The sequence below is a fragment of the Sphaerodactylus townsendi genome, linkage group LG03 (genome assembly GCF_021028975.2).
Source record: "Sphaerodactylus townsendi isolate TG3544 linkage group LG03, MPM_Stown_v2.3, whole genome shotgun sequence".
Classification (NCBI taxonomy): Eukaryota; Metazoa; Chordata; class Lepidosauria; order Squamata; family Sphaerodactylidae; genus Sphaerodactylus; species Sphaerodactylus townsendi.
Genome location: NC_059427.1, coordinates 172,196,051 through 172,217,139, shown reverse-complemented (window position 1 = coordinate 172,217,139; position 21,089 = coordinate 172,196,051). Strand labels below are relative to the sequence as shown.

Genomic DNA, 21,089 nt, shown 5'->3' with positions numbered 1-21,089 from the left:
TTAGTTTAGAAAAAACGGTTGGCTCCGAGGCGTGCGTTACTCGGGAGTAAGCTCGGTGGTAGTTGGTGGCTTTGTTTTGAAGAAACCATGCAACTCTTCCAATGGGTGAATCACGACCCTAGGAGGGTTTACTCAGAAGCAAGCCCCATTGCCAGCAACCGAGCTTACTCCCAGGTAAAGGATCACGCTTCAGTTCTTGGCATGAAAATCAGTGGGGTTTAACAGCGCTTAACAGAGTTACCTACACTGTTTCCCCAAAACTAGATCTTAGGTTTAATGCTAATAATTGAGCCCAGCGGCCCAGGCCAGCCTAGATGTGGGGGGGGGGGACTCTGTTTGCGTGTGCCCACAGAGAGGGCTCTGAGTGTCACCTCTGGCACCCGTGCCATAGGTTCGCCACCACTGTTATAGCGCAACATTTAGGGGGGGAGATACACACTCACAAAACGTGAAAGCCAAAATTGGCATCAAATTGAACTGGAAGCCATTTTCTTTCACGAGTGTGAATCTTACTAGAAACAAACTGTGATTTCCAGTCATTCCAGGGCAGTCTTGTTTCAGCTGGATCTTAAGTGGGGACATTTGCCTTTGATCTTCCAGATTTGGCCTCCCTGCTTCCAGTTGCCGTAATAATGATATCAAGCTTGTCACTTGGACAAAAAGCCAGAATAAAAGAGGTGAGGCTTTATAGGAGAATGTTCAGCCCAGGGAGGCATTTTTCCGTGGAAACGTTTTGTACATGAATACGGCGCTTTGGTAAAAAGGGACAAGAATTCCTCACCCCAAGCCAACCTTGCTGTTTCCTGACAGCAAACAAAGCCTAGGACTGATTGGGCCTAGCAGATGAAAAGGGGATTGGCAGACATCCCAGGGGCAAAGGGAATAGCTTGCCAGCAGTGAAATCTGGCACAGAGACTCCTTCAAATGGAGTAACTGAAAATGTCTACAGGATGACAATAACGCCAGATGTCACAAAGCAGATTGCTTATGTAACCTCTAACTGTGGGTTCTGTGGGGAAGAACTTGGAAGGAGTTGCAAAGAACTAAATTTTAAAACAAAATGGTTTACTTCCTTAACAAATAACACTTTTAACATTAACATTTAACATTAACAATTTACAGTCCTTCTAGGTTGCATTTCAAGTCCTTATCTTGACAATCTACTGATAAATGCCAAGTCCAATTCTTCCTGCTGGTGGTTGGCTTATGAAGACTTCAGAGGCTTGGTGAATGGGATCCAAGATGATGAAGGTCCCCAAACAAACTCCCATCAATTACATACATAGCAAGCCCTTAAACAAGGTGTTAAGAGCTTATGAAGAATTAAATCAAGGTCCCAGCCTGGTAGCCTTGCTTCCTCCAACTTCACCAGTTTTTGCAGCCTTCTGCTGCTTTGAGTCTCCACCCCCTTTCTGGGTCAACCCATTCTGAACATAGGGGTTACACTTAGTCAATGGATCATGTGCGTTTGGTATCAGCACAACCCTGTCGAAACTGCATTGCTGATACCCATAAAACTGTTGATATAAAATTGTCAATAGCCTGCCCGTCTACACCTGCTTGTTACTTAATTGGCCTAAAGAAAAACAAAACCAACTCGAAAGCATAAGACCCGCAGTCCATCAAGTCCTACGTTCTACTTCTGTGGCCAGTAAGATGCTTCCGGGAAGCTAACAAGGACTTGTTTACATTATTTATTTGCCCTGTGTATACCCTTCCTTTTCCCTTTCATGGGAACCCAAAGCAGTTTACACTGTTCTGCTTTCCTCCATTATATTCTCACACATTCTGGAGAGATCCTTTTGGAGTTCATCCCTGTCTTGAGATTGGGATCCCAACCTTTTCAAGGATGCTGGCACTTTTGACATTTCAACACAGCCTGGTAGAACCAGCCACAAAATGGCTGTCAAAAATGGCTACCACAAGAGGCGGAGTCAGCCACAAAATGGCTTCCATGGCCTACCTACAGTCAAATAGCAAAGATCTTTGATCTGTAGACACAACTGCTGGCAAAGCAATATTATAAAGTGGCAATCGAATTTCCAGTGACCTAAGGGAAGTCTTGCTGGGCAAAAAGTCCACCTGGCCTGATCTATTTTATAAAAACACTTGGCAGGCATCAAGAGAACTGTTACCTAAACCCCTCTAAGGAGGGAGAATTCACAGCATCCCTGGGCAACCAATTCCTCCACTGAACCTCGCTTATTATTAAAAAGACATTCCTAATATCAAGCCGACATGTTCCTACCCATAATTTAAACCCATTAGCACAAGTTCTATCTTCCACTACTGACTGAAATAGCACCCTACCCTCCTCTAAAGGAGAGCTCTTCGAATACTTTTAAAAAGTAATCATATTCCACCCCAACTTGCTCTTCTCCAGGTTGAACATTCCCAGTTCTCTTCTTGGGGACCCCTGCTTCAGATCATTTACAAATTAAATAGCATCAGTCTCCAAAACAGATATCATACCCTCTGACCTTAAACATGGTCTATCACAGTGGTGGCGAACCTTTGGCACTCCAGATGTTATGGACTACAATTCCCACTTATTCCACATTTTGCTGAACTTACAGCAAGAATGTATGATTCATGGCAAACTCCAGCCTGCACTCCTCAAACCCCTCCCACAACAAATGGAGAAAAGCATAATATGGGGATGGTGGCGTACGTGATGCAGAATGTTGCCCCCTCCACCTGCCCCTCCCCACAAAACTCCTGGGGTTCCAAACCAAGACTTGGGAAACCCCGTAGGAGAGAGCGGTGCCTTGAACAGCAGCCTTGCAGTGAGAACAGATTTTCTTGTTGAACTGATGAGGAAAGCCACATCTATTTAAATCCGAGAAGATGCTAAAATTGGATCTAGATTTGGGAAAGCTCACAGACAGCAAAAATCTGAGCCACTATCTTCATGCTTTCCCCCATGCACCTTATCATTTCTATTAACTCTGGCTAGCTTGCCTGCACTTGACCATTTTACTACAGCTCCATCTTTTTCCAGTCACAGACAAGATTAGACTTCTTTGCTTATAGGTTTCAAAGGCATGCACGAAGTTATACTCTGTTCCACATAAACATGTTAGTAGACTGCATATTCTTCCGACACCAGAACAAAACATGACAGACTTTTTTGTTGTTGTAGAATACTTCGCCTGAGACCTGGCGCCTACCTAGCCCTGCTCCTCCCATCTGTTTGCAAGTCTGAAAGTAAAAATAAATTTCATTCAATGAACTATAAAAGCTCTTGTATCAAAGTACCATGTTCAACAATCCACAAAATAATGGTTTTGACAAAGGCAGTGCATAAAAATGAATGATAATTCTCATATTCATTTGGGACTATATTCGAATGCGGAAGCACACAATTTTCTCAGCCGCTGCACCTCAATTGAATGTACTAACACCTTTATGTGGAACAGAATATAGAGAACAATTTTTCTTTTTACATACATTAAACAGTCTTACAAACTAAAGTGGCCTTAAAAACACTCTCTATTTATTTACACTTGTATCATACCCTCCCACCCACAATGGATCCACAGGGTACCTCGCCACAAATATTTAAGCCACCATTTAACAAAATGATGAATAGCCAAACGAAAGTACAAAACGCAGCCAGCAAATAAAAGGAAGCACACTTCCAACCGAGCACGTTCAGCAAATATCAGCAGTTCTTCAACTTTGCAGAGACAACCAGAGAGGGCTTGGCCCTCGCTCTACACAGAAAGGTCAACACAGCAGACCTACCTCGGCAGGGAGTTCCACAGACTTGACGCCAACATTGAGCAATACTATTGTTACCCCTTAAACCCTCTTTTCGGATGTATCTTTAATTCACTGCCCTCCCTGGTTAAAAATGGCCCGTACGGATTAATCCACTAAGGTTTGGGTTGACCAATCTATTGGTTACGGTTTCCTTTAAAAAAGAAAGACGCAGTTCCTCCATATCAGACAGACCATCCCAGCCAAGAGGCTGGATTTACACGGCTCAGGATCACAAACAACATATTAGACCCCCCAAAAAATAGCAAGATGGCCTGGTGTCAATTTGATTGCCCAACAGTAGGCAGAAAATAAGAAGGATCACTAATCTAACAACATTTGTTATTCCTGGAATAGTTCTTTGTTTCCCAGCAGAAGAGAAAGTCACAGGTCTGCAACACATCCTGGTCTTGCTGACTTCAACAGAATACCTGCAGACTGCATTTGATCTCCATCAAACTCCTGAATTCATTGTATTATTTAATGTCACTTGAGGTCGGCTATTCTGCAACAGCTTTTCCAGGCACCAACGGGTTTAGAGACAGATGTCTGGTTCAAAAAAAAAAACCCCAACCACTGCAAGATCTTTCATGTACATCTAAAACAGGCGATACAGAACAAGTTTACATTGGCTCAACAAGGCACTCCTGCATAAGAGTGAGAGATTATTTTCTACTACAGTTGTTACCAATTCTCTTAATCTCATCCTGCAACAGCCTGTAGATTTTTGAAGTACCGAATACATCTACATGTTCTTTCCACTGGCATTTATCAAGCAAATTTGCTGTTTTTCAGAATGGCAGACCATTAGGAATTTATAAGCTGTAATATACCACTTTAAAAAGCAAGTTTGGGGGTCTTTGAAACATGCACGCTGCTGTATCCACCTGCTTCTCTAACGATTTAAAGCCAGCATGTTAAAAAAAAAACAAGATCCCAGGTCATTTTTATGGTTTCAACAAATAATAAAAACAAAGATTATTATTCTAAAGTTGGTGGAGTGTAACAGTTAAGAACTTGGGGATTCAATTCTTGCCACGAACATGAACTCAGTAAGCCACTCTCAGCCACTCAGTGGCTCCTATTTCTGTTTTAAATATTGTGAGCCACCAGCTGAGGATAGGAAGTCATGTGACTGGAAGAGGAAGCATAGTTCTGACCTCATCGGTGTCAAGGATAGAATAGAATAGAATAGAATAGAATAGAATCTTTATTGGCCAAGTGTGATTGGACACACAAGGAATTTGTCTCCGGTGCATATGCTCTCAGTGTACATAAAAGAAAATACATTTGTCAAGAATCATAAGGTACAGCACTTAATGATTGTCATAGAGGTCTAGTAAGCAATCAGGAAACAATCAATAGTAATAAAAACATAAAATGTAAAATCATAAAATGAAATGAAATGTCAGCACAGGCTATAGTCATACAGTCATAATTGGGAGGAGATGGGTAATAGGAAATGATGAAAGTAGTGCAGTAATTATATAATAAATATATAATAAATAGTTTGACATTATCGAGGGAATTATTTGTTTAATAGAGGATGGCATCTGGAAAAACTGTTCTATGTCTAGTTGTCTTGGTGCAGTGCTCCCAGCGACGCTTAGAGGGTAAGAGTTGAAACAGTTTATGTCCAGGGATGCTTAGGGTCAGTAAATATTTTCACAGCCCTTTTTTTTGGACCCGCAGTATACAGGTCCTCAATGGAAGGCAGGTTAGCAGCAATTGTTTTTTCTGCAGTTCTGATTATTCTCTGAAGTCTGTGTCGATCTTGTTGGGTTGCAGAACCAAACCACACAGTTATAGAGGTGCAGATGACAGACTCACCGATTCCTCTGTAGAACTGTATCAGCAGCTCCTTGGGCAGTTTGAGCTTCCTGAGTTGGCGAGAAAGAACATTCTTTGTTGTGCTTTTTTAATGACATTTTTTGATATTAGGTGTCCATTTAGGTCATCATGAGATATGATGGAGCCTAGAAATTTAAAGGTCTCTACTGCTGATACTCGTGTTGTCTAGTATTGTGAGAGGAGGTAGGATGGGAGGGTTTCTCCTGAAATCTACCACCATTTCTACGGTTTTAAGTGTGTTCAGTTCTAGATTGTTCCAGTGGCACCACGCGGCTAGTTGTTCCACCCCCGTCTGTATGGGTTTCATCGTTGTCTCGAATGAGACCAATCACCGTTGTATCATCTGCAAATTTCAGTATTTTTAACAGATGGATCGCTTGAGATGCAGTCATTGGTATACAGAGAGAAGAGAAGTGGGTGAAAGGTCATTGTACTTTGGGGTCTCTGTGCTCATTTCCAGGTGTCTGATGTAATTTTCCTAGCTTCACCTGGGCTGCTTCCTATCTGTTAGGAAGCTTGTGATCCACTTACAAATATGCCTCAGGTACTGCTAGCTGATTTAGTTTGGTTAGAAGAATGTCCCGCCCTCATAGTATTGAATGCTGAACTAAAGTCAACAAAGAGGACCCTTTGCATAGGTCTTTGAGCGCATTCAAGATGCTGTAGGATATAGTGCAAAGCCATATTAACAGCATCATCTTTGCTCCATCTATTTGTCTCGGTATGCAAATTCGCAAGGGTCCAACAGTGGATCCGTGATACTTTCAAATGGTATTACATCACTAGCCTTTCAAAGTTTTCATAACTACAGATGTTAGAGCAACTGGTCTGTAGTTGTTAAGTTCCTTGATGGAAGGCTTCTTCGGCACTGGGACGATAGTGGAGCGTTTGAAGCAGGAAGGAACATAGCACATCTCTAGTGATTTGTTAAAGATTTGGGTGAAGATGGGGGCCAATTGGACAGCACAGACTTTTAGGCAAGAAGGTGTTATCTTGTCTGGGCCTGGTGCTTTTCCAGGCTTCTGTCTGTGAAATAGATCTTGCACTTCCTTTGATAGGACCATGACCAAGAGAGCCAGAGACAGGAAACATAAGAGGAACTCCCACAGCAAGGAACCTTCTCCACCATTGACTGGCCTCGTCAATGGATTGCTCTCGTCCTCCGTGTATAAGCAGCAAGGCCTTCCAAATGGTACCAAAGTAAATGTCAGCTCTACAGACTTATAACACAGCAGGTCTTGATCCGTGGGTTGAAGACCACTGCTCTGAAGTGATTCAGAAGGCAAAGAAGATGAGGAGGAAAGTTGGTTTTAATATCCTGCGCTTCCAGATGTGTAGCTGTGTAAAACAGTGCCCAACAGTTCACCCTGGGCACCACCCCCAAACTCCCCATGGAGTTTGGGGTAGGGCACAGCTGAATGTCACACAGCAGGGCTCACTTCGCCCCTGAACTCCACAAGGAGCTTGGGAAAGGGGCCAACCGAGGTGGGCCCATTTGATGCTGGCCTCCCCAGCTGCACCCCACGCTCTGCCTCATTACACTGCACTTTCTCTATCTTAAGGAGTCTCAAAGCTGCTTATAAACTCCTTCCCTTCCTCTCCCCACAACAGACAACTTGGGAGGCAGGTGGGGCTGACAGAATTGGGGAGAACTGTGACAAGCCCAAGGTAACCCAGCAGGCTTCAGGTGGAGAATCAAACCTAGTTCTCCAGATTAGACTCTACTAATTCTTAACCATTATATCACGCTGTCTCCTTGAATACCAAATGCTGGAGGGGAATCTATGACATTCTTGTCTTGCAAGCATGCTGGAAGCAACCTAACAGACCAACAACCAAACAGAACGGCAGGACTAGATGGAACCCTGAGCAGATCCAGCAGGGCATTATTCACAACAACATTTGGCATTTGTACCATCTGAACGCTCAAAGCTTCTCAAGAGACATTATCTCAACCATCTACACAAGTACTCTGTGAGTATGGCTGCATTATCTATTTTCAAGATTTTACAATCTTCAATACAACATATTCTTGAAGGCTTTCACAGCTGGAATCAACTGGCTGTTGTGGGTTTCTGGGCTTCAAGATGGTGGTCCCGTGTTTTATCTCCTAATGTTGTGCCCGCCTCTATGGCTGTCACCTTCAGAGGCATAATGTGTTTCAACACATCTTACCGCGGACATGCCTCTGAAGATGCCAGACATAGATGTAGGCGAAACATTAGGACCAAATCTCTGGACAGATCCCTCCTTTGTCCTGAGGATGAGCACGCTTTTCACTTAAACCAGCAAGTGGTACCCTCATCTTTCTGCTCCAAACTGGTGCACCCGGAAGAAGGAGTGGCATACACTGGATGTCAGGAAGGCTCCATGGACCTACCTGAAGCTGCACTAAGGACTTCAGGAAGACAGATGCTCTTTTGTGTTAGACAGATCCACTCGAAAGTGGGTGAGAAAGCATCTAAGACAGCGTGGTGAACTCCATGGCACGGGTGCCAGGCACCTCAGAGCCCTTTCTGTGGGCACACGTGGACAGAGTTCATCAGCGTGGGGAGCATAAAATCACCCACCCACACATACACACACATCTAGGGCTGGCCTGGCATGACTTTACCTGGGGAGTAAGCTCGGTTGCTGGCAATGTGGCTTGCTTCGAGTAAACCCTCCTAGGGTCGGATTCACCTATTCGCCGCCGGTAATGGTTGCTTCACCAAGCTTACTCCTGAGTAATGCGCCACTCGAGCCAACCATTTTTTCTAAACTAAAACCTCAGTATTCAGGTTAAACCCGTCGTTGCGGCACTTTGCAATAAATAAGTGGGTTTTGGGTTGCAATTTGGGCACTCGTCTCAGTAAAAGGTTCGCCATATCATTGATCTAAGACCACCATAGCTGCTGCGTGAAGTTATGCACCCAGGCTGCATTTAGAGTCAAGGGAGCAGAGCTCCAGAGGGGGACCAGGACTCCAGCAGATGAGATCTGCAGGGCTGCTGCCTAGTCTACATTTTCCACTTTCATCCAGCACCATCGGTGGCTGTATCAACATAGATCAGCTGCAATGGTCTTTGGGGCAACACACCTTGCAGCAGGTGGGTGAGGCATAGGGAAATGGGAGGTTGCTCTCCTCCATGTGACTGTAAAGAAGGCCCTTCCGCATTGCGCTTGGCGCGGGTGCGCCGGTGATAAACAACGCCGCCGCACTGACCGCTCACACGACGGTCCCGGGCAGGGCTGCAGGTGGCATAGCCTTCAAACAGGCTGCACCATCGCTGAATGCCGCATCTCGCCTCCTGGCTTCCGCACGCCGCAGAGGCCAGGGGACACACACACACACACCCCGCGAGCTGATGGGCGACGGAGTCGCAGGCCAGGCGGTCCCCTGGCCTTCGCGACATGCCGGAAGCCGGAGATGAGGTACGGTGTTCAGGGATGGGGATGGCTCTTCCAGCCAGCTGCCATTCGTGATGGCAGCCGCTGGAAGACGCTTTCGCTTGAAAACGGGTTCGAAGCAGCGCCTTCGCGACTGCTTGGTGGCGAGGTCACTGCTGCGATGCAGCAGCTCTGGCCGCGTATGGTCCCTCCTCAGGGACGCAGTTTTTAGCGTCCCTGGGCTTGTATTCACTGCAGAAACAGCCGGCGCATGAAACCCACCCAGGAGGTTAGCTTAGGCACATCATGTGGATGACTTGCCCTACTGGAAGATGAATGACCCAGTGGCCTTACCATGAAGGGGGGGCTTCTTCAGAAGGATGGAGTCATCCGCTGTCCCTCCTTACAGTGCACATCATGGTAAATTAAATCAGGAGGGACTGTGCTAGGTACTAATGTTCTGAGTCTCCTCTTTTAGGGCTTTTAAATGACTGGAGAGGTCAGGGTCCCAATTGCCCAGGAGGTTTTCTAAAACTTTACATAATCCCGCCTATAAGAGAAGAGACTAATAAAGAGAGAGAGAGAAAATTGTTATAGCGCAAAGTGATGGCTAACCTTTTCGGAGACCGAGGTGCCCAAATTGAAACCCAAACCCACTTATTTATCACAAAGTGCCAACATGGCAATTTAACCTGAATACTGAGGTTTTAGTTTGTGAGAAAAACGGTTATTCCGGAAAAGGCATGCTACTCGGGAGTAAGCTCGGTGGTAGTTGGTGGCTTTGTTTTGAAGAAACCATGCAACTCTTCCAATGGGTGAATCACGCACTCCTAGGAGGGTTTTACTCAGAAGTTAAGCCCCATTGCCAGCAACCTGAAGCTTACTCCCAGGTAAAGGATCACGCCAGTTCTTGGCATGAAAATCAGTGGGGTTTAATGCTTTAACAGAGTTACTCTACACTGTTTCCCCAAAACTAGATCTTAGGTTTAATGCTAATAATTGAGTTTCCAGCTGCCCAGGCCAGCCTAGATGTGGGGACTCTGTTTGCGTGGTGCCCACAGAGAGAGGGTTCTGAGTGTCACCTCTGGCACCTGCAAGCATAGGTTCGCCACCACTGTTATATAGCTAACATTTAGGGGATACACACTCACAAAACGCGGAAAGCCAAATTGGCATCAAATTGAACTGGAAGCCATTTTCTTTTCACGAGTGTGAATCTTTACTAGAAACAAACTGTGATTTCCAGTCATTCCAGGGCAGTCTTGTTTCAGCTGGATCTTAAGTGGGGACATTTGCCTTTGATCTTCCAGATTTGGCCTCCCTGCTTCCAGTTGCCGTAATAATGATATCAAGCTTGTCACTTGGACAAAAAAAGCCAGAATAAAAGAGGTGAGGCTTTATAGGAGAATGTTCAGCCCAGGGAGGCATTTTTTCCGTGGAAACGTTTTGTACATGAACACGCGCTTTGGTAAAAAAGGACAAGAATTCCTCACCCCAAGCCAACCTTGCTGCTGTTTCCTGACAGCAAAACAAAGCCTAGGGACTGATTGGGCCTAGCAGATGAAAAGGGGATTGGCAGACATCCCAGGGCAAAGGGAATAGCTTGCCAGCAGGAAATCTGGCACAGAGACTCCTTCAAATGGAGTAACTGAAATGTCTACAGGATGACAATAACGCCAGATGTCACAAAAGCAGATTGTTTATGTAACCTCTAACTGTGGGTTCTGTGGGGCAGAACTTGGAAGGAGTTGCAAAGAACTAAATTTTAAAAACAAAATGGTTTACTTCCTTAACAAATAACACTTTTAACATTAACATTTAACATTAACAATTTACAGTCCTTCTAGGTAGCATTTCAAGTCCTTATCTTGACAATCTACTGATAAATGCCAAGTCCAATTCTTCCTGCTGGTGGTTGGCATATGAAGACTTCAGAGGCTTGGTGAATGGGATACAAGATGATGAAGGTCCCCAAATGAACTCCCATCAATTACATACATCAATAGCAAGCCCTTAAACAAGGTGTTAAGAGCTTATAAAGAATTAAATCAAGGTCCCAGCCTGGTAGCTTTGCTTCCTCCAACTTCACCAGTTTTGGAGCCTTCTGCTGCTTTGAGTCTCCACCTCTTTCTGGGTCAACCCATTCTGAAATATAGGGTTACACTTAGTCAATGGATCATATGCGCTTGGTATCAGCACAACCCTGTCGTGAAACTGCATTGCTGATACCCATAAAACTGTTGATATAAAATTGTCAATAGCCTGCCCGCCTACACCTGCTTGTTACTTAATTGGCCTAAAGAAAAAAACAAAACCAACTCTCGAAAAGCATAAGACCCTCGCGAGTCCATCAAGTCCTACGCTCTACTTCTGTGGCCAGTAAGATGCTTCCGAAGCTAACAAGGACTTGTTTACATTATTTATTTGCCCTGTGTATACCTCTCCTTTTCCCCTTTCATGGGAACCCAAAGCAGTTTACACTGTTCTGCTTTCCTCCATTATATTCTCACACATTCTGAGAGATCCTTTTGGAGTTCATCCCTCGTCTTGAGATTGGGATCCCAACCTTTTCAAGGATGCTGGCACTTTTGACATTTCAACACAGCCTGGTAGAACCAGCCACAAAATGGCTGTCAAAAATGGCTACCACAAGAGGCGGAGTCAGCCACAAAATGGCTTTGATGGCCTACCTACAGTCAAATAGCAAAGATCTTTGATCTGTAGACACAACTGCTGGCAAAGCAATATTATAAAGTGGCAATCGAATTTCCAGTGACCTAAGGGAAGTCTTGCTGGGCAAAAGTCCACCTGGCCTGATCTATTTTATAAAACACTTGGCAGGCATCAAGAGAACTGTTACCTAAACCCCTCTAAGGAGGGAGAATTCACAGCATCCCTGGGCAACCAATTCCTCCACTGAACCTCGCTTATTATTAAAAAAGACATTCCTAATATCAAAGAAACCGACATGTTCCTACCCATAATTTAAACCCATTAGCACAAGTTCTATCTTCCACTACTGACTGAAATAGCACCCTACCCTCCTCTAAAGGAGAGCTCTTCGAATACTTTTAAAAGTAATCATATTCCCACCCCAACTTGCTCTTCTCCAGGTTGAACATTCCCAGTTCTCTTCTTGGGGACCCTGCTTCAGATCATTTACAAATTAAATAGCATCAGTCTCCAAAACAGATATCATACCCTCTGACCTTAAACATGAGCCTATCATAGTGGTGGTGAACCTTATATCTCCAGGATGTTACAGGATACAGTTCCCACCAGCCCCTGCCAGCATGGCCAATTGGCCGTGCTGGCAGGGGCTGATGGGAATTGTAGTCCATAACATCTGGAGTGCCAAAGGTTCGCCACCACTGGTCTATCATCATGACATGAGCACAGGGTGTCAGTTGTGAAGATTCCTCTTGGGAGTGCTCTGTACAAACTCAGAGACATTCTCTTTAGTTTATAGGTGTGGGGCTGAACCTAAGATTTAAAGCATTGTGTGTGATGTGTGCATCTAACATCATTCTTAGTCCTAGATCACTGAACCTGGTTTAGAGAATTCTTCCTCGAGCGAAGAAAAACATACACAGCACCCACTTGTTGTCAACTCTTTATCTATAAAGGAAATTCCGTCTGCATTCAGCTGGGTGATGCTCAATAGTGACATTTAAAGGGGCCAGTGATTGTCTTCATTGTTTAGATCAGTGGTCTTCAAACTATGGCACTCCATGAGTTCATGGACTACCATTCCTATCAGCCCTGCCACTTGGCCATGCTGGCAGGGGCTGATGGGAACTGTAGTCCACAAACATCTGGAGGGCCATAGTTTGAAGACCCCTGGTTTAGATAATCCATAGCGCTGAGAAAGAACCAAGAAGATACTAAAAACGAACCCACATCCTCATATGTGCAGCGGCAGCAAAATTACATTAGCCATTGATGAATGATAAGGCCTGATTCACACATAAACATACATCATTTGATTTCTCTGTCTTTGCTGGGTGGCAGCTGGACCTGTGAGCTGACTCCTGCAAAAATGGCTGGCTTCAGAGCAACATTAAGGGTTCTATCTATGATGGCCCATTCACACATGCAAGCTTTCACCTGGAGTTGTAGTCATTGCTGCTCTGAAGCAATACAACGGGCACTGTGCTGGCACAGACAAGCAACCATTAGTTAAGTACCATGTTGTAAATGAATAGTAGTAGTAGAAGAGCTTTATTGTAGAGCCATAGGCCATTACAATTTTAAAACATGAAGTTGACATAAGATACAATAAAAGCTTTATCATGTAAAAATAGATCTTATAAACCCTCAAACCTTCACCGTTCTCCCTTCCAATACGACAGAGCTTAAAATCAGACATGACTAATACAAATTTCAATTATACTGTTTCCTTCTGTATTTTCTTAGCTTGAATCTTTGAGGCTGCCAAAGCGAAAAGGCCAACCCTATAAGAAATATAGGGATCGGAGTCTGAGAGAAGGAGATTTATTTTATCCACAGCAGAGTGCATCTGGTACATGGATGCAACACTAAAAAAGAACTTGGCCCTTGGCTCATCATACAAGGGGCAGTTCATAACATAGTGAGGAAGTGGGGTGCTGTGTGGTTTCCGGGCTGTACGGCCGTGTTCTAGCAGCATTCTCTCCTGACGTTTCACCTGCATCTGTGGCTGGCATCTTCAGAGGATCTGATAGTAGGAAAGCAAGTGGAGTATATATACCTATGAGTAACAATGAAGATAGCAAGGTCAATAGGTGAGAGCATCTGAATACTCAGATCTAAGGGCATTCAGAATATTCAGATCTTAGAGCATCTAAGGAAGAGACCATGAAAATGAACAAAACTTGGCTACCGGTGTTGAAAAACACTAGCGTCAAGACAGTGACTAATCAGCTCCACACAAACACAGGATGACTATAGACAGTAAACAATCAAAGGGAACAAGGCCAGGTTATTTCTATTCAGATGCCCTCACCTATTGACCTTGCTATCTTCATTGTTACTCACATGCTATATACTTCATTGTTACTCACATGCCAGGCTACTTCTATTCAGATGCCCTCACCTATTGACCTTGCTATCTTCATTGTTACTCACAGGTATATATACTCCACTTGCTTTCCTACTATCAGACCCTCTGAAGATGCCAGCCACAGATGCAGGCGAAATGTCAGGAGAGAGTGCTGTTAGAACACAGCCATACAGCCCAGAAACCACACAGTACCCCAGTGATTCCGGCCATGAAAGCCTTCGACAATATAGTGAGGAAGATCTTCTACTTTGCTCCCACAAATGCAAATTCGCTGCTCCAATGGTATCTGAGCATATCTGCCTTCCAAATACATTGTTGGCATTGATTGGAAGCATAATGCTGTCAGAGCCTTTCTTATATTGTGTTATGTCGACTAAATAAGTTATGTCGACTAAATAAGAGGCTCTGCAGTGATCTTTTTTGATAAGGCTATATAATGGAGCAAACTTAGAATGTAAAATTGTTTCTCTGTCTAAAAAGCCAGTCCCGGAGATCAAAATTAGTATTTGGTGAAAGCATTAGAGATCATCTGGGACTGTGTAGCTATACAGGATATTGTTTAAGGAGGTAGCATGTAATTTGGAATCGTTTTGTCAAATCTGCAGTCTTTGGCTACCAAGTGAAGTTGGTTTTGTAAATGAATGTGATTTCTTTGTTAGCCAAATATAAAAACAGCCATTTACCTAATGTATTACGAACAACCAACATACATAGTCCATATGTCGTTTTCAAGGTGCTGGTTTTGACCTTCAAGGCCTTGCACGGCCTGGGACCTCCGTACCTGCGGGACCGCCTTGCCCCACATGTCCCAAATCGGCCTCTGCGCTCAGCAGAGGCAAATTTGCTGGTGATCCCTGGCCCCCTCAATGATGCGGCTGGCCTCCACCCGGGCCAGAGCCTTTACAGCTCTGGCCCCTGCCTGGTGGAACGCTCTACCTCCAGCTACGCAGGCCCTGCGGGATCTTAATGAATTTTGCAGGGCCTGCAAGACGGAGCTGTTCCACCGGGCCTTTGGGGAGTCCGGCCGCTGATGCCCCCCCTCCTCTTTACAACATCTGTGGACCCTGCCGTCCCCCCCTCCCTCTCCCCTTCTCTCTTAGGGGATTATTAGTAGGACGCCATCAGTACATTTGATATTAGGATGCTGCATTTTAATGGGGTTGTTTTAACACATAGAGCCATATTTAATTATTATTTAAACCTTGATATTATGGATTTTATCATGCTCTATCTATTTGTTTTGTTCACCGCCCTGAGCCCTCCGGGGGAAGGCGGTTTATAAATATAATAAATAATAATAATAATAATATTTAAACCGAAACTGCAAAGTGGTATAGGTCAGATCACAACTCCAAAACAGAGGCCCTGTAACAAGAAAAGAAACCAACTGCAGCAAAAACAATGTTACAGACAAATTCCTTAAAGGCAAAAATGCCTAATGGTGTGAGCCAAACATGAAATCAAGAAGAAAAAGGGTCTCCCTTCAGGAGAAGTCAATGGAAGGTGCTGTAAATCTGTTCCATTCTCACGGTGCTTCTTCAAGACTTGTCCCAAACGTATGCCATAATCACACTTTGAATGGCTAGGGCTGTAGACAAACACACTATAATATGGTGTTCTGTTCCCCCTAATAGTCTAAAACAATTATGAATATGAACAAAAAAACTGTCGGGTTTGTAGGTGGCAAAGAATGAAATCATATTAATTTGCAACATGGTACCTTACTAACAGTTGCTTGTCTGAGCCAGCACACACTGTACACGCTGCATTGCTTTGTGATTCCCTTTGTACTGTGAATCTTTGCTTTAGTGTCAATGCAGCTCTAAGCAGTGTAAACTAAACTAATGTGAAGGTGCTGCAAACGGCCTTACTAGTTTATCTCTTATTCAACAGGGGCTGTCTAGTCTGCAATCCAGGACCATAACATGGGCAGCTGCAATGATTTATACGCTGTACTGAACTTTAGACTGTGCATCTGCCAAGAGGAAAGCTGAATGAAGCTGTCAAAACCCCACAGTCCAGCAACAAATCTTCTCAGAACATCCAGCAGAGCTTTTATCAAGGGAAACCCAGGATGTCTTAGCAAAGGAAGAGATAGCGCAGCCCTTTTAATACTTCTTCCGTATCTCTGATATGTCCAGTTCCAAATGCACAGCGGTGTCTGTATTTGCTGTCTATTCTCCACAGCCATTTTTAAATTATATCCTTTGTGGCCACGTGCAGTCTGAGCTGCGGTGCGTTTTGGCCTCCTTACTAATTTGCAAGTCAAGGAACACCAGGACATGGTCAGTGTGAACTGTCTACCAGCCCTGTCCAAAGTGCAAGTTGACAACATGGGCTTTCTGGCCTCATTGTATCTCTTACAGCCCAATCTAGAGGCCAGGTGGTGGGACACAGCGCCACTGCAGCACTGTCCTGCTGCCTCCAGGAGGGCTTCTCAGCACCACAGGGACAAGATAAGGGTTAGGGTTAGGGTTAGGCATAAGCTCAAGCACCCAGTGCTGATGTTTTGGTAGGCTAAGGCCGGGTGGAAGCCAACTAATGTTGGCTCCACCCCCAGCCACATCTCCGCCAGCAGAGACAGCAGGGTCACAGGAGTGCTGCGTGTCTGGCTGCCTTGGAGGGTCACCTACTGACTGATTTGCCCTCTGCCAGGGTAAGTGCCCAGGGGAGGGCAAATCCACCGGCGCACCCCTACACCACCTCCAAACATGGATTCCCTCCCTCCCTCCCCCGAATTGGGGAATTAATATCCTAGGAGACGAATAAACCTCCATAACAGGAAGGCAAATACATCCACGTGCTTTTAAGGGTGATACATCCAGACTGTATTTCTCATCAGAGGCTGGGATAGAGCCATAAGTCAGGTGTGTGGGGACATATTACACAGGTGTCAGCCACACTCAGCCATTGCATTTTAACATATGAATGCAAGGTAGACAGGAGAAGGGATGACACCCATGCCCTTTTACTTATACTTTTATTGACACCTGCTACCGTTGTTTGGATAATTATGATTCTTGTTTACTTAACTAGTTCATGGATACAGAGACTCATTTTACACAAAGTTCTTAAAAAGGCAACGTGGAGTGATTCCCGGCAAGGATGCAAGGTTTTCCCCAAGGCCTGGAACAAATAAAAAACTTCTGACTCCTCTTTAGTCAAGAGTAGGGTTGCCAATTTCCAGGGGAGGCCTGGAGATATGCTGGGATTACATCTCATTTCCAGATGACAAGAGATCAGTTCGCCTGGAGAAAATGGCAGCTTTGGAGGGTGGAGCCTACGGTTCGATACCTCCTCAGGCACCACCCAGAATCTCGTGGAGTTTCCTAACTCAGAATTAGCAGCCTCAGTCTGCAGACTGGTGCATGTGCTGCAGTGGCGGAGCTACCAGGGGAACGGGGGCACGCTACGCACCAGGCGCATTACTCTGGGTCACGTGGGGGGCAGAAAATTCCCCCCAACCCCTTCCCCGTGCCCCCTCCCCGTGGCACCCTCACCACACTTACTTTAGCAAACCGAGCAGACTGGAGAACAGGCCTGCCTGTTCCCTTTCAGGCTGCAAAGGCTCTGGTGGGAACTACATTTCCGAGGAGATTGGAGAGACTGTTCATTCTTCACACAGCCTTGTGGTTGAGTGATTAATATGTTGCTCTAGAACAGTCAATGAGACTTGTGGTTTCCTTGGGTCTGTTTTTAAGTAATGCCCCTCCCAACTCTGTCACACAGAGACCATGTCCAGTCCCTTGATCCTCTTGTAAAAGTTTCCAACCCTGCATGGCTTTTCCCAAACCATAGACCAAATCTCAGCCAGAAAAGGCAATTGCAGACACACCAATAGCCATGTGATCGTTGTTTTTAAGCTAGTGTCTGAAATCAGGAATTCAATTCTCATGTAAGTCAGGTAGCGGGATGAGAAATCCATTCTCCAAAACCCACAACTATCTTTCACTAGATTAACAGTGCTAAGCTTTGCAGTTGCCTTCTATTGCATTGTTAAACAAACTTAATATAGATTTGGATGCTATGAACGTGTTCTGTGCAAGCTAGCTAATCTCCGCCACAAAGAATGCTTCCTCTTGCACTATCACGCCCATTTGTGCAAAGGCTCATTGAAAACCACTGATCTTGTGCAAATGGAAGGACTAGTGCAGGGGTAGGGAACCTTTAACACTCAAAGAACCATTTGGACCCGTTTTCCACGGGAAAAGAAACACTTGGAGCCGCAAATAATTTTTGACATTTAAAATAAAGATAACACTGTATATATTGGGTTTTTTTACCTTTTACTCCACTCATTCTGAGAAGCGCATGGATGCGTCCGCCCTGCTGCCTGCAGGGCGGGCAAGGATGAAGCTGGTGGCTCGGCCTAGCCGGCCGCCGGGAAAGCGCCCGCCCCGCTCCAATGGGGCAGGCGAGAGGGGAAGCCCGCGGCGCAGCCCAGCCGGCTGTGGGCAGTTGGTGCGCCTACCCTGCTGCCTGCAGGGCGGGCAAGGATGGGGCCGGCGGCTCAGCTCGTGGAGCCATAGTGCAAGGGCAGAAGAGCCGCATGCGGCTCTCGAGCCGCAGGTTCCCTACCCCTGGACTAGTGCTAGGGGGGACATACACTGTGAACTTGTTCATAGGATCCAAACCCTACTGCTCTTCATTGTCCTGTTTAGCTGTATAATCCAAGTCTCAACAAACTGCGTGAACCAAATAAATCTACACTCATATTGTGCACGAATGACTTAAAAACCAGAGCAAGAGCATTCTGAACTGTTAACACTATCCAGTTAATCAGACTACAAACTTGAATAATTTCAAGTGACTTTTTTAGTGGGTTGAATGAATCCAAGGAAAATCTAATTACCTGCACCCATGTCTCCGCACAGTACTATTTTTTTAAAAAACTGCGGAACTGCCCGAAGCTCCTTTTGGAACGACTGCATTTCAGAAAACTCTACTGGTTTTTCAAAATACTGTAAGATTTTTCTCTCCATTTTAGAAACATGCAGCTTCCGCCACCCCCTTTCTTTCCTACACAGAAGAAAGGAACCAAACAAGAAAAAACTGACCTTAAACAGAAGCTTTGAGTATTTATCCATTATTAAGTTAAGAACTGGACTGGGGAAACTGCCAGCATCTTCAGTCTCATTAAAAGTCTGGACTAACTCCGAGTCCCTTGAATTCTAAGCCCAATCTTGATCACAGACAAATCAAGTCGACATTGTGGTTTCCTACTTGATGTTCAGCTGCATTATTCCAGAGCCTCCACGTTCATACTTCAGTGAACTAAATGCAACCAAACTGCTTGAGGGTGTGGACGGCCTGAATCCCCTCGACAATAGGGCACCAACGGTAATTTCATGCAAGATTTCCTCGGCATTTCAATAACAATTGTCCTTAATTCCCTTGATCCCCCCACCAAGCTCTTAAGCAAAAATGTAAATATGTTAATGGCTATAATCACAGCCCAACCCGAGACTAGACTCTTCCCCCCACTCCTTACAAAGTTTTAAAATGATTCTACTGAGACAGACAGGTCCCATAATAAAGCAATTGAGAAAAGGTGGTCTGAATATTTTACATTAAAAGGGGGTGTGGGAGAAAAGAGTTTTGAAGTGAGGGTGGGGGGGCTGGACTTTGAATCTCAAATTATTTTGCTGCTTTAATTAAAGGCACATTAGCCACGGATGAGTTCACAAATAGGGTGGGCCAGAGACAAACCGCTGATAAACAATGGACTGATATCTTGGGGAATTACCAACCGTAAAACACCAGTGTCTCCTCTAGAGCTCATCCTCTAGAGGCACGAACAACTCTGGGATCAGTCGCAGAAATAAAAACAGATTTAGCTCTCCACCTTATGAAAAGGAGAGCAGATTTTCTCCCAAGTCGGCTACCAAAACAAACCTTTCCGTGGAAGACAAAATGCCTTAAACCCCAGCTGAAATGTATACAGCATGTATCAAGAGTCCGAAACACTTCACAAATATTATTTCATTAATTATATACCATAGGTGTGCACACAGGCTAGGCCCCCAGTATTTAGAGTCTTATTTAACACTGACAACAGTCTGGGAATATAACCTTCCACTGCCGCTGAGAGGAAAAGTTGATGGTAGAAGCCACCTACTGAGTTCAGGGCTGAGGCGAAATTGGGAACCTCCCAGGTAGTGTGCCCAGGCAATACGCAAAGTGCTTCATAAAGCGGCCACCCTGACAGAAATCTCCGTCTTTATTGTGAAATGGCACTCATACCTCACCTGACAGAAATCTCAGTCTTTATTGTGAAACGTTTCAGGGATTGTAGCTAGTTGACTGAGATGCATTCCTAGCTTGATGTAGTTGTTACAAAATATACGGGCGGTGATTGTTTCTAGATTGAGATGCATTCCTAGCTCAATGTAATCGCTACAAGATATATGTAACCAGCCTGCTATATGTTACCACTGCTGTAATGGGATAGTCTTCCCTTGATCTCTTCTTTATGGTTTCACATGCTTTGTAGATACCTAGGCTTACCCCTGACACCCTCTGCTCTCATGGGAAATGGGATGTTTTTGTTGCTCTGTGGGGGCAGGAGGAGGGCAGGTGGCTTTATCTCTATCTGTCGCTGACCTTGGGGTGCCTCAGCTCCAAAGTAACTATTTCTCACATTCTTTGCAAAAAACGGACAAAGGATTATTTCTGAATAAATGGGATAACAGAAGCCAGGTTCTCCAGAACTGGCTTTTTCCAAGCTGGGTGCTTCGTTGCCTTCCAATAAGCGTTGCTGATCAACAATCCAGTGGCCGTTTATTGATTCAAGGTTCGAGACTTAACAAAACGGCACTCATACCTGGCAGAAATCTCCGTCTTTATTGTGAAATGGCACTCATACCTCACCTTAAAAAAATCTGGAATGCCTAAGTAGAATGCATATTCAAAACCTCAGCAGAGTTCTCCTTTTGAGAGGGTGCTTTTGAGGGAGGGGTCAAGTACTGAAAGGGTCAAGCTGAATCCCTGGCAACTTCCTGCCAAATTTCAGGTTGAAGGAGCTGGGAAGGAACAGAGATCCAGTCAAAGCAGAGAGCACTGGGCCA

At 44.9% G+C, this 21,089-nt stretch overlaps 1 protein-coding gene across 4 annotated transcripts in view; it reads right to left on the bottom strand.

Annotated features, from left to right (window-relative positions):
- The window catches only part of RHBDL3 (rhomboid like 3), a 258,878-nt gene that overhangs the window by 128,762 nt on the left and 109,027 nt on the right, over nucleotides 1–21,089 (bottom strand). The window contains exon 1 of one of the 4 annotated variants that reach the window (XM_048490915.1): nucleotides 19,080–19,306. The exons of the other annotated variants lie outside the window; for them this stretch is intronic. Within the exon in view, the coding sequence (XP_048346872.1) occupies nucleotides 19,080–19,109 (30 nt within the window). The 5' untranslated portion in view covers nucleotides 19,110–19,306. Of the gene's footprint in view, nucleotides 1–19,079; nucleotides 19,307–21,089 lie in introns of those variants that run through there. 4 annotated transcript variants of the gene reach the window in all.